Source organism: Schistocerca cancellata, chromosome 2 (genome assembly GCF_023864275.1).
Source record: "Schistocerca cancellata isolate TAMUIC-IGC-003103 chromosome 2, iqSchCanc2.1, whole genome shotgun sequence".
In the NCBI taxonomy this organism is placed as follows: Eukaryota; Metazoa; Arthropoda; class Insecta; order Orthoptera; family Acrididae; genus Schistocerca; species Schistocerca cancellata.
Genome location: NC_064627.1, coordinates 242,593,372 through 242,607,388, shown reverse-complemented (window position 1 = coordinate 242,607,388; position 14,017 = coordinate 242,593,372). Strand labels below are relative to the sequence as shown.

At 45.8% G+C, this 14,017-nt stretch overlaps 1 protein-coding gene across 1 annotated transcript in view; it reads right to left on the bottom strand.

Annotated features, from left to right (window-relative positions):
• Nucleotides 1-14,017, bottom strand: part of LOC126152731 (Down syndrome cell adhesion molecule-like protein Dscam2) — a gene marked incomplete at its 3' end in the record, with an annotated part of 175,216 nt that overhangs the window by 136,071 nt on the left and 25,128 nt on the right. The window contains exon 2 of the mRNA XM_049916025.1: nt 8,767-8,942. Coding sequence (XP_049771982.1) covers nt 8,767-8,942 — 176 coding nt within the window. The remainder of the gene's footprint in view (nt 1-8,766; nt 8,943-14,017) is intronic.

Genomic DNA, 14,017 nt, shown 5'->3' with positions numbered 1-14,017 from the left:
GTGGGAATATTTGTTATTGTAGTGTTGGGCAGTTGGATGTGAATAGCCCGTAGCGTTGCGCAGTTGGAGGTGAGCCGCCAGCGGTGGTGGATGTGGGGAGAGAAATGGCAGAGTTTTGAGAGCGGAAGATCTGGACTTGTGTCCATCAGAAAGAGTAAGTTTGTAATATTGGATATAATGAAATGATATATATATGATGACTTTTGAACATTATTAAGGTAAATACATTGTTTGTTCTGTATCAAAATCTTTCATTTGCTAACTATGTCTATCGGTAGTTAGTGCCTTCAGTAGTTAGTATCTTTTATTCATCTGGCTGTATTGGCGCACGCTTTACTGCAGTAGTTTGAGTAACGAAGATTTTTGTGAGGTAAGTGAATCATTAAAGGTATAGGTTATTGTTAGTCAGGGTCATTCTTTTGCAGGGATTATTGAAAGTCAGATTGCGTTATACTACAAAATATTGTGTGTCGGTTTAGTGATGATCAGAATAAGTAAAGAGAGAAATGTCTGAGTACGTTCAGTTTTGCTCAGCTGTTTGAAAATCAAATAACGTAGAGGTTTTCCTGCTCTGTGATTTATAAAATTTTTCTAAGGGGATGTTTGAAGGCTATAATTGAAATGAAATGAAGTCCCATCCTTGGTGATGAGAGACACACGCACCGCAATACTAGGCAAGGTCGTAATGCCTTCCTCCGACCGTAATGGGGATGAAAGATGATGATGAAGATGACACAACAGCACCCAGGCATCTCGGGGCAGGTAAAAATCTCTGACCCCGTCGGGAATCGATCCATCGATCCCAGAACCCCGTGTGAGAACACTACCGCGAGACCACGAGTTGCAGACAGGCCGTAATTAGAGGGATAAATTTCGAAGAGTTTTCATTTTTCAGAGGTTTGCTGAATATTAAGTGGGTTTATAAGAAATGAAGCACTGTGCTGAATCAGTGAGGAAAAGAATATGAGGAAAGAGTAACTAGAAAATGGCTCTGAACACTATGGGACTTAACTTCTAAGGTCATCAGTCCCCTAGAACTTAGAACTACTTAAACCTAACTAACCTAAGGACATCACACACATCCATGCCCGAGGCAGGATTCGAACCTGCGACCGTAGCGGCCGCGCGGTTCCAGACTGTAGCGCCTTTAACCGCTTTTTTTTTAAGAACAAAAAAAAATCATTGTAAAACAAATCACAATTGTTAAGGACACAGGGATGTTTTTATTTATTTATTTATTTATTTATTTTCCATAAGATCACTCTGTTAAAAGGAACATGTAGATCATTTCATGGTATAGTATGTGCATTACATATGGAGCGGTGAGAGAAGCGTCAAATGTGCACACCGACTGCACCCGGCACATCCCAACTGCGTGGGGGGTCGAGGAAGACTGCGTGAAGATAGCTGGCAAAGGTTTTCCCATAGTGTGACCATCTATGAACCTCATTGTGGGCTTGCTGCAAGAAATACCAAAAGTCGAGTCGCGACTTGGCAGCATCCCCATAGAGGTACGCGATCGTCCAACCTTTGACCCAGACGATCGAGTGTGATTTAGTCGCCGGAAAGTAGTCACTCTCCGGATATAAGAAGGAAGCAGGTGTAATATGTTGCGGGGTCACACGGAGGTAGCAAGCCACCATCTGTCTTCCTAGGAGCCATACGTCCTCCACCGCGATACAAGTTAAGCGGTGATGGTCGTCATCCACTTGGCGACATTTCGGGCATAGTGGAGTGTCCACTAGTCCAATTGCATAGAGTCGTTCGTTGGTGTTGAACTTGCCACAGGTGACAGAGAACCACAGTGCCCGAACGAAGGTAGGAAGGAATTTTTGGTGCACATGTCTCCAAATCTTCGGCCAATGCAACTTGGGGTGTTTGAGTTCAATGACATTACGACTTATCCGTCGTTGCAGCCAAACATAAAAATCCTTCGCGCATGATGGTCTCGTGCGCGGAAGCTCGTCTCTGACATAACTAAGTTCCACGATAAATGTTGATACATGCGCAAAATGTGGCGTAATGTTGCCCACCGCTACCGGAGGTGTGAGGGACGCTGGAACTAGGAGATCCAGTAGGCGGGATGTAAGGGAATCACGCCCGCTACGCCATTGCTTGTACATCGTGGCTAGAAGGAGCGCCGTCGCTCGGCAGTGAACATTCGTAAGTCCGAGTCCCCCCTTGTCCGTAGGGAGCGTGAGCGTTGTGTATCGCACTTTGAGGGACGGTCCAATCATCACAAAATAGCCTAGTGCTGATTGAAGTAGACGTCCGAGCGTGAGTGGTAGGGTCAGGATCTGCGAAATATGCACCATTCGAGAAACCACATAAGTGTTCAGATATTCGACTCGCTGCAAAGAATCGAGGCGCCGTAGGAGATGTTGTCGGACCATGGTACGTGTTGCCTGTAAAATACGTCGGTAGTTAACTGCCGCAGTATGTTTTACAGATGAGGTAAAGTCTATGCCGAGATAGCGGAATCGTTGCACACAAGGAAACGGACTGATTTCTTCTGGCGTAAGGCCCCTTCCAACCGGCATTGCTGCCGATTTGTTCATGTTCACTGCACTACCCGCCGTCACACTGTGGTCCAACAACAGTTCAAGGACTGTCTTCACCTCTTCTTCAGAACGAACGAGCAGCAGGAGGTCGTCCGCATAGGCACGACATTTGAAGGTGTAGCCCCGCAGTTCCATCCCAGAAAGAGAATTTGTTAGCCTCCCAATTAATGGTTCCAACGCTATCGCGAACAGCAGCATCGAAAGAGGGCAGCCCTGGCGAATGGATCGTCGAATTTGAATGGGCCCTGCTATACGCCCATTAACCTGTACCAAGGATTGTGCGCCCCCATAAATCCTTCTAATGAGACCAGTAAAACGGTCTGGAAATCCCATTTGTTCCAGTACAGCGTACAGATAGTCGTGGCGCACCTTATCAAAAGCACTGTCGAAAAAAACCGACACCATCGCCGCTTTAAGCCGGCACTCCTCCGCCAGCGCTATCACATCACGGCATTCGCCAGTAGCTGTTTGCACATTCACCGATCCACCCGGTGTCGTCTGTTCTGGAGAGAGAACGCTACGAATTAACATACGACATCGGGACGCTAGCAACCGTGCAAAGATCTTATAGTCGGCATTAAGCAGGGTGATGGGGCGATAATGTGTGACCGTAATTCCTGGCTTCGATTTATGTACTGGCACCAAGAGGCCTTCCATGAAAGCGGGTGGAATAGGCGCATCGGAATTTAACATCTCGTTGTACATTTCCGTCCATCGCGGTGCCATTTTGTTGCGAAATTCTCGATAAAATTCAGCAGGAAGTCGATCAATGCCTGGGGACCGGTTCAACGCACCCTTTGCGATCGCATCACGTACTTCCTCACAGCTAATGGCTTCCAGGAAGGTTCCCGCGGCTTCCACCGTCAGTGTACGGGAGACGTACGTGGCTATACGTTCGAGGTCATCGACAGGGGCTGCTTCTTCCCGATAGATGTGTTGGTAATGGGCGACGAATGCAGAGACAATTTCCGCTTGACGCGTCACTCTCCGGTCTTCGCGGGTAATTAATTCCCGTACCAAAACGCGTCGTCGGTGCTTTCGTTCATTCACAACGTGGTGCATGGAAGGAATCTCGTGCATTATCGTATCGTGACATCTGGCGCGCACCATGGTTCCCTGAAGATGTTTCCGAGCTAAAGGCACTAGTTTAGCTTTTATCCTTTTGCGTTCGATCCAGACGTCCTGTCCCGGCGGACCATCGTCCAGGTCGCGCAGCGCTGCAAAATAAAAGTCGGTCGCACGGCGGCGCCATTCTGCCATCTCCCTGCTATATGAGATGAACGTACGGTGAAGCGCCGGTTTAGCACAAGTCAGCCACCAATCAAGCTTCGTCGCATACCTTCCAACCCTTCGCTCGCACATCGTCCATGTCTCAAGGATCCGGTGACGGCATTCAGGATCATGTAGATGTTGAATGTTTAATTTCCACGGGGCCTTACTGTTCCACACCTCTCTACGGGATCTCCATGTCGTAATTCCCACGTGTCACTAAGTACAAGGTCGTTGACAACGATTCGCAACTCTTGGCTGATGTTTGCTTGCGGCCATTGGTCTTTCGGGCTGAGAACACAGTTGAAATCTCCACCAATTATTACACATTCATAACGTCCATGGAAAAGTGGGGCAATGTCTTCTGCATAAAATCGCGCCCTTTCCCGCCGCCGATTGTTTCCCGACGGTGCATAAAGATTGATGATGCGTGTCCCAAACGTCGTGAAAGCCATTCCCCTAGCCGAGGGAAGGTAACACACGTTTTCCACTGGGAAGCCATCTCGCACGTAAACTGCCACCCCACTCCCATTGTGATCTCCATGTGACGAATAGGATTGGTAGCCTGCGATGTATGGGAGTGCAGCTATGTGGACTTCCTGCAGCAAAGCAATATCCACATCAGATGCCCAAATCTTTTCCTTCAGTAGGTGTATTTTGGCCGGTGAACGCACGTCATTGATATTTAATGTCGCAATACGGTTCGCATGGCGTTGAATCCCACTCTGTCGATGCGCAACACCATCTCCCTGCATCGGCGCTGGGGACTGAGGTATAAGACGTTCTCTCGCCCCTCTCCCTTCACCTTCAGCAATTATTAGGCCGTCTTCGTGAGTGCCGGCTGCCTCTGTATGACGTCCGGCGCCTCCTCAATATCGTCATACCACATCTTTGCAGGCGGTAATATATTCGTGTCCATTGCCACAGCATCTGCGTCTGGAGAGCCAATTGGTTGTGATTCCTCTTCAGCATCACCACGTCCCTGTACCGTCAATGTGACAGACCGCTGCGGGTCTGATCGAACAGTTTCCGTTGCCTCATCCTGTGTCGTAGAGGCTGTTGTGTCGTCTTGGTCCACAGGCACATCGTCGTCGGGGCAAGGGGAGTCATCCCTAGGAGATGTCGTGCGACGACGCCGTTTCCTCCTTTTCGGGGAACGTTGTTTGCGTGATCTTCCTTCCGTGTCCTCAGATTGTAGGGAATCACGGCTGCCCGACAGAAAAGCATCCGTAGGAACAGGAAGTGTTTCGAGTCCCATCGTTGTACTTGGCGGGAGTTCGGTCGAAACTGATGTTGTCGTCACAGAGTGCGTTCCAGACGGTACAGCATCCGTAGTGGCTGGAACGGCTTCATGTACTATCGGTGTGCTTGGTGGGAGTTCGGTCTCATCGGATGTTGTCGCCGCAGATTGTATGCTCGATGGAGCAGCAACCTCTGTCATCCCGACGTCTGCTACAAGGTTTCGGAGAGTGCCATCTTCCACCAGGGCTGTGTCTTTTCGGTCATCAGCGGACGCAGTGAGGGCTTTGGAATAGGTGATCGGAAGTACTGTCATCGCCGGCGACGGCTCCCGCACGTCTGAAGGCAGTTGCGTAATCCGCCGTTGCATACAGTTCGACCTGAGGTGTCCCTCCTGGCCACAGCCAGAACATGCACGCGGTTGACCATCGTAAATAACCACCGCCCGACAACCACCAGTTGTCAGATAGGACGGTACATGCTTCTGAAGATCAATAGTGATCTGTCGCACTCCGTTAAGAACTGGGTACGTGGCGAATTGTGTCCAGCGTTCTGCTGTGTGACCATGTACCGTGCCGTATGGCTTAAAAGCCTCGATAACTTCGTCAGCCGGGAGCTCAAAAGGCAGCTCAAAAACACGTATTGTCCGTACACCCAGACCAGCATGTTCTACAGTTACCGTGCCGACATTTCCGTCACTATGGCAAAATCGGAGACCTGCTTTTGTCGCCTGTAGAATTCTCTCACAAGCCGCGTCATTTACCATCTTAACATACACCGTGGTACTAACGATGGACAGATGAATTCCGACAATATCGTTTGGCGGTATCTTGACGTCCTCTCGAATGAATCGTTCCACTGCTAAAGCCTTTGGTCGTTCGTAGTCTTTGCAGAAAGTGAATCGTAATGTAGTTTTCCTGTACTTGTTCGCCATGAGCGTTGTTACTAGCCCTCGCGCAGACTAAGTCCACAAGTAAACAAACACTCGCACACGCCGCACAGGCGGAAGTAGCGGACCTCCGCTTCGCACGGCCGCTAGCGCCGAACTGACCGCTTGGCCACCACGGCCGGCGAGTAACTAGAAGCTGGGGTAGAATGACAGCGCATCTACTGAGACATTAAGGAATAACATTCATTGTACTGTAGGTAGTTGTGGAGGGCAAACACTGCAGGGGTAGTCAGAGTTTAGAATATACCCAACAAATAATAGAGGACCTTGCGAGTACGTGCTACTCTAGAAGAAGAGTTTAGGGAATGGTCGTTTCCAACCAGCCCGAAGAGTAATGACAAGAAATGGTAAGTACATCGTGAGTTTAGAAAAAATGACTGAGGCTTGTAATGGTACTTGAATTACGTAACCATTACGGCACCTCAACTTAACCTCACGACGCCAGCAATATTCTACTGTGTTTCTGTAAAGTAGTTAACATGTTTCTGAGACAACATTCAGATTTGATTACATTAATGTAGAGGTACTTTGATACATCGATATGTTTATGTTGCAATGATATTATTCTTATGTGTATTCTTTCTTTTGTCACTATGATCTTTGGCGTACTTGTAACTCTGATTTTTCGGCGTGTAAGCGATTATTAGTTGTTGTTAGAGAGTCGGACCTTGAGAAAGTCAAGTTTTGGACGTTATGTTGGAAAGACGCATATTGTAGTCAGCTTATAAAATGTGAACTTTAACAGTGAGGAAGATGTTTTATGTATGTTTTGTATTGTGAAGTGATGTTTTGCGTGTTACGTGATATTGCAGAAAAAGTAATAAAAAAGAAGTGTAACTTAAATTCGGAGTGCTGATTACTTTTTTACATCACCATTGTCCTGCAAAAGCGTAATCTTCAAGAATGGTTTGTGAAGCGCATGTACAAAACTTTTGAATATCGCAGAATAATACCTACGCTTCTTTGCATCCGAGCTTGGAATCATCACCACCTAGATTTTCGACGATTGAGCCATGATTTTACAACGAGACCAGCGTGGGAAACACGAAAAGATGAGTGCCTAATTTATTCATTATTACATGAAATGACTTTATTAAGTGTGCTCTGACACCTGCCACATAATAATTTTGTTGTTGCCCACAAATGCAGTATTTAGCAGCGTGAGCAACACCACAATCATTATTAAATTTTGACCATTGTTGTGGTAGGGTTGTTAGAGGCTTCAAGAAAGAAGTCATGAGCTGTCAGCTGTGGTGGTTAGAGATGGGGGATCCGCTCTTGAACTAATTCATAGAGTTGAATCTTTCAAAGGAGTGAACAATCAGTTATTCAGAAAAAAAGAACGGTAGCTCCAAACGTTTCCCATGGCAGAGAGAGAGAGAGAGAGAGAGAGAGAGAGAGAGAGAGAGAGCGAGAGAGAGAGAGACGGAGCATATCAGCAGCACCTCTGCTGGTCAGAGCACAGTGCACGCCACACAACACAACACAGCCAGCGCCGGCCTCTGCCCTGCTTCTACCTTGGCTGCCTGCATTGTGCAGTGCCCCATTGGATTTTGTATTTCACATATGCCGTGCCGTTTCTGTGCGTCGTCTGCCGCTTGCAGTGTCTGGCGCAGCTTAACTTCGCATCGCACTCTGTCGGCGATCGTTTCAGTCGCACGTCCTGCCCTCTGGGCAGTTGATGCGAGCGACAGGACAGAGAGCCACCTAGCGGATAACATAGGAACTACTTGCAACAACCTGCTCGCATGGGAACAGACGATTTGTCTTGGAGCGGGTGAGTTCACCGCTCCCCCCACCCTCGGAACTCGCCCGCTCAACGCTCACCCCACCGTCTCGACTCTAGCCAGAGCGTTGAGCAAAGCGACTCAGGTGTCACTCTGGTCTCTGCGGTCTCAGCTCATGCAGTAATACAGCTCGCGGCTCGACATGCTCGACTCAGCGCCTCTGCATCGGAGTTCGTCCGTACTGGATATTGTTCTTCGTAGTAATACCGCTATGTATATTACATTATTATATTATGTATACATCAATTGTTTTTATTTTATTTTTATTTGTTTAAACTGATTAGATTAGGTTCCTGATGACTCCTCTTACTATAGGATTTTTATTATGGACACTCGAATTTACGCTTTAATTACGAGCGAACCGATAAACGTATCGCAAAATGTGATACACCAATATTTTCCTTGTTTTATTCTGCGTAAGGCTATATGCAGCACTTTCGTTTTACAGTCAAATTTATATTTTTTTTTCTTATTCTGGTACGGATTTTGCGATTTTAGGCGTCTTCAGAAGGAAACGTTCACTTTAAAAATATATGGCTTGCGATGTATTTGTATGAGGTTAATGAAATTTTAATACATTATAGCCAAATATACTGTTAATGTAAATCTCAAGTTACAACATTTTCCGATCACCCAGAAAACCACGATAGTGCAAAATAAATCAATAATCAAAAATTTGTCATATCGTGGAAATTTCAATAAACAATACAAAATTCTTACTCATTATCTGTGTTACTTCAAAATAGGATCAAATAAGATCAAAATACAGGTGTAGTACTGGAATAAACGAAGTTTAAAGGGCAATGTGCCTTCCATTTATTTTCTATTGTAAATGAGTGGTGAGTCATGAAAAAGAGCTAATTCATTTCAGGGAGTGAACAGTTCTGATCCAATCTCTGAAAAGAACAGTTTTGCCCATCTCTAGTGGTGGTACGTCGTGTAGAGAGCAGCTGCGCCTGACCTGTGACGACCAGAGTGGTGAGCGCGCGCTGCATGCCCACGGAGTTGTTGACGAGGCAGGTGTAGCGGCCGGCGTCGGCCAGCGCCACCTGCCGGAAGTAGAGGCTGCCGCCCGCCTGGCGCACGCGGTCCCCCAGCAGCACCGCCGTCACAGAGTCGCCGCCGCCCCGGTACCACCTGCCGACACACGGCGCCACCTACACTTCACGCTCCAACTAACTAGCCGTATCAGGCGAATGTGTCATTTAGCTTGTAATGTTATGGTGCCTCACTGCTTCTTTTAAACTAGTTTGTGCCTTATTTTATTCTGAGAAGCTCAGTAATGTATGTAAATAGCGTAAATGTTAATGTGATTCAAAAAGTACTTGAAGTTAACAGGCAATCATCGTAGGTCGTACCACTCGCTCCTTCTGGCTCCTGGATTTCTCCCTTACTGTCTGCGCCCGTCCTGTCCGCCTCACCCCCACCCTCACCTACTTCGGCCTCACCATTGACCGTCACCTCACCTGGATCCCTCATATCCGCTCCATCCAATCCAAAGCCCATGTTGTGTCCCCCCTGCCCTCCATCTCTACACCATTCATCTCCTTTCCCAAGGTGGGTTACATCTACTCTCTCTCCCGGATGATGCCCTCTCTCCCTCCATTTATCCCTCCTATCAACTCTGATCCTCACTCCTTTCCTCCTTTCCTCTGCCCTTTTCCTGGGATCCCCCCCCTTCCATTCTCTTTCTTCCCCACCTACCCTCTCTCTGCCCCCCTTCTCTCCCTCAAGTCCTTTTGCATTTCCTTCCTCGGCCTTTTCCCATTCCCTCTCGCGTCTGCCCTGCCCCTCCCCCCCTTATAAGTCCTCTCCTTCCTTTGGTTCCCCCCCCTTTCGTTTTTCTTCTCCTCCCTCCTTGTTTTCCGCCTCATCTGTCCAGTTCCCCCACCCCATCTGCCCTTGGCTAGGGTGTGTCATCTTTGTGCCGACATTTTCGTGCAGTGTTTACAGTGAGTGTTCAGTGTTGTGTGTCTTTTCGGAAGTGTTGCGGACGGACATCATACCGTCGCTGGGTGTGATTTTCATATCTCTTGCGAACAAAAACCAGACCGTCGCCATGTTTTTTTTTTTTAAATGTCTGTCTACTATGTTACTTGTCTGCTTCTTGTGTATTTTATTAGCATTGCCAACCCTTTGCTTTATGTTTTTACTTTCCACAATTTTCCACTGTTTTACAATTTAAGTCACCGTTTTATCGCCTGCTTTTATTGTTTCTTATCTTCTTCTTACGTTTTAAAAAGTCTGTAGGCTGCAGAGCAGCGCACTAAGCTGCTGCCAGCCCACCCCCTTCGGGGGGGAATCGAAAGTCAATAAAGGAAAAAAAATACTTGAAGTGAAGTGAAGTGAAGCGCCGCTGGACAGCAAGAAACTCTTTAGCGCGCAATTCCCGCAACGATAGTGGTTATGAATCTTTGAGTATGGACTCTAAAAAATAGACAACTGATTTATCAAAAAAAGAGGATTGTTAATCTGTATCTTGTGGAAGGAGGACGTGTTGCTAGGCCGTCGCTCAGAACGTATTGTTACATGTAATGAAAATTGCTATTGTAGTGATAAAACTGAGTAAAGTATTTGCAAGAGTTGCCAAACATTTATGTATACAAATTTTCTGGAAGTGAAGAATAGAAATATCTCGTTTTTGAAAAAGGAGGTGAACTTCATTGTCGTCGCCGGCTAACAATCGATAGAACTGTAAGTGGACAAAGTTCACTAAAATACAAGAAAAGAAAGGCATTCTCTATAGTTTTCATCCAACACGTAACAGTCTCTCATAATTTCTTAATTACAGTAATTGGATTATGTTCTTGTACAATAGTTTGGTGCTGAACTCCACTGACCAATTTTTATGTAGCAGGACGTGTAGTTTGAAGGAAGTTTGTGTGCCAAGCAATCTCCTTTTCTCACGAAAAGCAGATTGCAGTTTGATCTTATTTACTTACAACAGTGGTCCCTTAGGTATATAAAGCTACGAAAACTTGGGCACAAAGCTATCCGCAATCCGGTCAAGTAACTAAAACAGTCGTATTTTGAACTTTAAAGCACAATAACTTCCTACAAATTATAATACATCACCAAATGGTGCAGAAGCTGATCGTTCAAGCAGGCAACAACCAAAATTCAGGTACCAGTTACGACTTAAAGTAAAAATCTCAATCAAAAAAATTAATCTCTCTCTCTCGCCAAACACATATATAGATACTCATATTATTAAGATAAAAGTCATTTTGTAAGTTGACATCTACATATGAAGGTCGAACATGACACACAAAACGAGCATTTTCATCACACCGACAGCTAGTATTGCCAGATCCAGCATGCAGAAATCGATCCTGGTTCAAAAATCAGCGTGGCAAGGACTTAAAAGCCACGATTTAAAAATATTAAACAAGAAGGACACAAATTTTCCGTCATTAGGTAAATATTTCTTAAGAATATGTTACGAATAGTGTTGGCACTCTGGTACAAATGTACTTAGAGAACGATCTGATTATGAAAAATACTAACTTTAGGCTGATAAAAGCACATATATATAGCGCAAAAAATAAATTTTTATTACTTCTCCTGACGACTATTACTCATAACATAAAGGATTTACAGACACTGGCTACGAGTAACCATTGATGAAAATGAATGGGGAAAGTTGAAAATTTGTGCCGGACCGGAATCTGAACGTGGGTCTACGGCCTAGTAGGCAGATGCTCTGACTAACCCAACCGGACATAGTGGTTGTCTTAACTGCACGGACTACTGTTGCACGTCTCCCATCACACCTAAATTGTCAACTTATTAGCACATTAACAAAGCAGTGCCCCTGCCCATTATTCTCATTACTCGCGGTGTTACGCTGATTCCCATAAGCTTTTCCTGCCGATTCCCATAGGCTTTCTTGCCTAATGTGCGTCTCCAGCGAAGAGACCATTGGTCGTCTTAGCCTTAGTTGTATATGTATGTAGCGTGTGTCCGAAAGAACAGATGCCACATTAATGTGACTCAGAAGTCTCAGAAGTTCGTGCACAAAAAAAAAAAAAAATCTTAAGACAGAATAGCCGTGCATTAAACTGCTAAATATGAAGATACACACACACACACACACACACACACACACACACACACACACACATAATTGCGCTACTTAAGGATGAATAAAACATGATATGGGTCGAGGTTGAGGCTTGTTAGTATTGTTACTTAAGGGGAGGTTTACTACTTTTGGTTAAAAAAAATAGATTTTTTAAAATTGAGTTCTTGGTTCCATAAAAGTCTTTAGAATCCACCCCTGAAACGGTTATTTCGAATACGGAACGGAAATGTTTGTTATTCGCGGTCGAACAAAAAAGATGCACCTGCCTGAAATCGGCCTTTTTCTCGCACCAGTTTTTTTCTGTCGGAGGACGAGTTATTGTATCGGTGCTTGGGAGGAAACACACAAAATTCAAATGAAAGTATGAACGCATGTATTTGGAAGATAGCCCCCAAGCATTTGCATTCTGGTGCAAAGATTGTGGAGATTGTGACTTTCCTGGCAGTGAGCAGCTTCAACGGAGGGTATTCAGCAATTCTGAAGACCATGAGAACGATGGACGTCACCCTGGGACTCAATTCGACGCAGTTCGCCAAGCATTCGGACGACCACTGGAATCAGTCGGTCGAAAACCGCTTGTCACCGGCCGTACGAGCGGCTCTGGAGCAGCGCAGGGCGGCCCAGATCGGGCAGAGTGCCCTCTTTGTGGGAGAGGAAGGACTAGTTTATGGACCCGGAATAGCAGATTGAAAGTACGTTGCATAATATTGCATTTATATGTAGTCAAGACTTCAAACGCGTTTTTATCGAAATGACTTTTTTTATCGTGCGGTATGGTAACTTCAAATCTACTGAACCGATTGGCATGATCCTTTGTTTCCGACGAAGCCAGCTAAATTGTCTAGGAGTTGTACCACTTTTATTCCGATCCATCAACTATAAATATTTTTACATGGCCGACGAATTCGCAAAATCGATGAAAAAAAACCCTATTTTTTTTAAATGGCCGCTATTTTGCTTCCCATGGTCCAAACAACTTAAGCGAGGTACAACTCCTAAAGAATCTTATATACTTCGCTAACGGCAACTGAGTTTTGATTTGAGACGAGCCGGCTGACCTGTGACGTAACGCGCGTTGAGGTGTACCTCGAAATTTTGTTTCGTTCCGACGGCACTTCTGCCTTTGCTCTTCAACATTTCCGGTCGAAAAAAATCCAATGTTTAGAGAAAATGTCAAATTTTGACCAAATTTGACATTGATAGCTATAACATATCCCGAGAAAAAAATTCTCAAATATCATGTTTTTTTTCGGGCTAAAGATAGTAAACCTTCCCTTAATGTACGAGGATGTATGTTGGTAATACAACATATTTATATTCTAGAATGAAATTTTCACTCTACAGCGGAGTGTGCGCTGATATGAAGCTTCTTGCCAGATTAAAACTGTGTGCCGGACCGAAACTCGAACTCGTGACCTTTGCCTTTCGCGGGCAAATGCTCTACGAAGGAGGTCGGAGACGAGGTGCTGGCGAAATTAAATCTGTGAGGATGGGGCGTGAGTCGTGCTTGGGTAACTCAGTTGGTAGAGCACTTGCTCACGAAGTCTCGGTCCGGCACACAGTTTCAATCTACCAGGAAGTTTCATATTTATTTTCTGTGAACACGTTAGTATTATTCAGGATTCCTGTAAACCACACTACCCTCACTCTTTTTCGTACAACACACTATTTTTGATGATAATATCCGGTCAATGTAGCGGCCTTACGTGCTACTACTATCATGGCCCGTACGCCCGAATGGCGCTACTCTACACGACGTCTGAGCCAGCATCTTCCTGCATTAGTAACCTATCCATAATCCACGTACTGCTTCCCATGGGGTGCATCCTTCGTTGGGCCAAACTCTTTGCTCTTTGTGCTCTTCTTTTAGGTGCAAGGAACCCGGCCAGCACACACGTTCGAGAACTCCAACTGGAGGACGAGACTGTCAGCACCACCAACAGAGACGTCCAGTTGCGCAGCGAGGTGTTTGACTATAGTCCGTCAGTTATCACGAATGAGATTTTCAGCACGTTACAGCACTGCAGGAGTCGCAGCTGTGTGCAACCAGATGTCAGGGGAGAGATCGGCTTGCGCGATCTTGTTGCAGTGGTGACAGACACCTCACCAACGACCCACCTTGCTTTTG